The 3,474-nt window shown below is 39.5% G+C and overlaps 1 protein-coding gene across 1 annotated transcript; it reads left to right on the plus strand.

Moving 5' to 3' along the window:
• Positions 1–274: 274 nt before the first annotated feature.
• Positions 275–3,090, plus strand: CGA (glycoprotein hormones, alpha polypeptide; the record flags this gene model as incomplete). The annotated part of the gene is made up of 3 exons (XM_082305693.1): positions 275–374; positions 1,348–1,532; positions 3,013–3,090. The coding sequence occupies 3 exons, from the start codon at positions 275–277 to the stop codon at positions 3,088–3,090; spliced, it is 363 nt and encodes a 120-aa protein (XP_082161819.1).
• Between the last annotated feature and the right edge of the window lie 384 nt (positions 3,091–3,474).

A 3,474-nucleotide genomic window follows, 5' to 3' on the forward strand; every position in this document is an offset into this window, starting at 1 on the left:
CGTTTGAAGTTTATGTGCTGTGGTTTATGTTAATATTCAGAAAAAACTGTTAAGGCCAGAAAGAAAGGCACAATTTTTTTATGGTGCTGAAGTCAATTTTCTGAGCCTATAAAATGCACATCAGTACACTACATTTTCATTTTCCAATCCTGGTTCTAAATTGTCTCTGTTACTTGTGCTGAATGCTCTATCAGTGTGTAGCCTGGATGCTAGTACTGTACCCAATGCAAAACAGTCCCTTAAAAATGTATTTATTTGTATTTCCAGAAAGATCATGGGTTGCTACGGGAAGTATGCAGCTGTCACTTTGACCATTTTGTCTGTATTTCTGCATCTTCTTCATGCTTTCCCAGATGGAGAGTTTCTCATGCAGGGTAAGCTGCTTTCAGCATTCAGAAATAGGGCAATTGTTCGTAAAGAGTATTAATTAAACTTTCACATGTTTTATAAATGCGGTCATAAATCTTATCATTCAGTTGCATTTATTGACACTGAGATATGAAGGTATAATAAATCAAGGTAATTTTGCTATAAATATACTTCCTATTTCTTCTCTAAACTTGATTTCTCCAGGTCGAGAGCCTCACAGATGACTGTGTCCTCACGCTGACATGGGTAACCTTAATCCTTGAAACATTATCAAATAGAAACATTTTGGTTTCTTGTACTCCTGAGATCTCAATGGCAACATAACATCAGGACCAGCAGAACCATAGCTTCTCCTCATAATATGCAGAATATTTTTCCTCTGTAGATCCCAGAATATGGGATGTTGGTGGTGTAGCATTCTACAAAAGAAGCTTATTAGGAAGATTTTAGGGGTGTTTTGGAGCTTGTGGTTTGTTTTGTTTTTTTTTTAATTCAGCCTCGAACTGAATGTAGAAAAATGTGAGCTACAAAAATCTCGGGATCACTGGGCATTTTTAAAAATTGATAACAGAGTCTTGCCTGAATACAGACAATGTTTAAGAAACACTACAAATCCTGCTGGTGCTATTTAACCATCTGTAGCTAGTAGGAAGTTTTCTAGGGACAGCTAGTGTAGTAGACATACAAAAAAAGCCTCCACAACTGTCAACAAAATTAAGTTAGAAAACCAGAAAAGATACAATGATGCTCGTGCCTTACCTAGAAACCCACCCTCTAGTTTTACAGATAGTGCATGTTGCAGAGTTGAAGGACCCCGAAGAGGAGAGCTTTGCTGTCTGTGCTTTTCTGTTCTGCAGGCATCAAGCAGCAAAATGCGGCCAGTGCTTCCTCTTACTGCCCGCACTTTCCCTTTCTTTATGAAAATGAAAATACAGCTGAAGACCAAGTAAAAGGCTCTTCCTTATATTTTTATGACAGGTTGTCCAGAGTGCAAGCTAGGGGAGAACAGATTCTTTTCCAAGCCAGGAGCGCCCATTTACCAGTGCACTGGGTGCTGTTTCTCCCGGGCCTATCCCACTCCGATGAGGTCCAAGAAGACCATGCTCGTTCCAAAGAACATTACATCAGAAGCAACGTGCTGCGTAGCAAAGGCTTTTACCAAGGTGAGGCTGTGAATGAGACCCGTTTAAGCTTGTTTTAGGATGCAATGTTTAGCTGAACTAGTGAACAGAAAAGAATATGTTTTTGCTGGAGGACATTGGAGAACTATTTGAGGGAAACATCCTTGGCATTTATATCCTTTGCTCTTGGGTTCTTTCTTTTTTCTAAAGAGGAAATTAAAATGTCAACCAGTACTGAGTCTGATATTCAGTTGGGATGTGGAAATTGATGCACTGTCACTGACTTCAGTGAAACTACTTTGACTCATGACACCTGAAGTTCTGGTGATGGACTTGCTGTCCCCTTGTTTTTAGCTCTACTGGATGTGCACCCTCCCTTTAAATGCTATGCAGTGTGAATTTGATTTTAATTAGTCATTTTCCTTGTGTCTTTCCTGCATAGGCAGAAGTTCTCGGGGAAGGTGGCTGGTCAATACTATCAATTACATATATGGGAATGAGGGACCAAAACCATCTGTGCTCATTAGATTAATTGAGGTTGTGTTTACTTTTAATAGTATAACCAAGAGGGAACTGTAAATGTGTGCAACTATTTGAGCATTTAACGCTCTCATCTGGAAGGTTCTCTTAAAGAGAGATTCTGCTAAAGCTGACTATTTTGGGAGTGATTCAGCTCCAGGTGAACAAACCTTAAATTTCATTGACTAGACAGTGAGCTAGTTGAAACAAGCTTAGGTGTCTATTCTGTGGTGATCAGAATCAGGCTCATTAAATGTGTTGACTAGAGGCTCAGGTCAGTTACCCACTCACAGATTTGGTGCTATATGAAATACCCTGGGGTACTCAAGACATCTGTGTTTGGCTGGCAAACACAGGACCCATAAAAGACCTTCTGGAGTGGTAGCTGGAGGCTTGGTGGGATCCCCTCTGATATCTCAAATGGCAGTTGACAGCTCTGTGTGCGCAGCTGAACAAAGTGCTGGGTCTCCACTGGCTGTGATGAGAGCCCAGGTACCTGACTTACCTATAGACACCTACAGCTGAACCTGGCTGAATCCTGGCTCTTCATCTGAGTAGAGCATAGATTCTTTTTCTAGACCACTGACATTATACTTGCCCTGAGGCAGCAACTAGAATTTGGTTGAGATTAAAAATAAAAATGACTCATCGTGTTTGTGGTCTCTGTTTTTATAATCACCGTGTGAAAAACTCTAAGGACACTTCCTGATTTTTCACAGATTGGTTACTTGACACTTTTTGAATATTAGACACTTTAAGAAGTGCCAAATTAAGGACACCAGAATGTCACTATTGAAAACTTTCTCTTTATGGCTCTGAAAGCCACTGATGATGCAGCCTCACAGGTTGGCGTTCAGAGGCTTTTCTGGTACACGTACCCCACAGAGCCTGTGTACCTTATGGTTAAGAAAAAGGCTTCAGACATCTTTTACTCGAGAATGCTGTTTTTACTGTCTAGCTAATCCTAATTATTTCTTATGTGTGTGTGTTTTCTTTCTTTAAGATTACCCTTAAGGACAATGTGAAGATAGAGAACCATACAGATTGTCACTGCAGTACCTGCTACTATCATAAATCCTAAAGCCTATCCCTTTGTTAATGATCAAGGACAACGGTGAATGGAATATTTGTTTTTCAGCTTTTATAGCATTGCTGTGTAAAATCTTATGTTTTCTGGTCAAGACACTGGGTAGACCTTTGAATAAGATGGATGGCTGTTTTATTTCCTCTTTGCTTCTTCATGCATTTAAGTAAGTTTAATTATTTCCATTAGGGATAAAATACAGCACTTGCATGACAACCGAAGGCTTGATCTATTTTTAAAATAAACTGTCAGTTAAATCATCAATGTTTCTTGAGGAAAAATGATTATTTAATAGCTTAAAACAGAAAAAGATTCTGCTGCAGTTAATTTCTAGATTTCTTTTTTTTGTGGGAGAGGGAGGGAAGGAGGAAGGGAGGGATG

The sequence above is a fragment of the Platalea leucorodia genome (assembly GCF_965183815.1).
Source record: "Platalea leucorodia genome assembly, chromosome: 3".
Classification (NCBI taxonomy): domain Eukaryota; kingdom Metazoa; phylum Chordata; class Aves; order Pelecaniformes; family Threskiornithidae; genus Platalea; species Platalea leucorodia.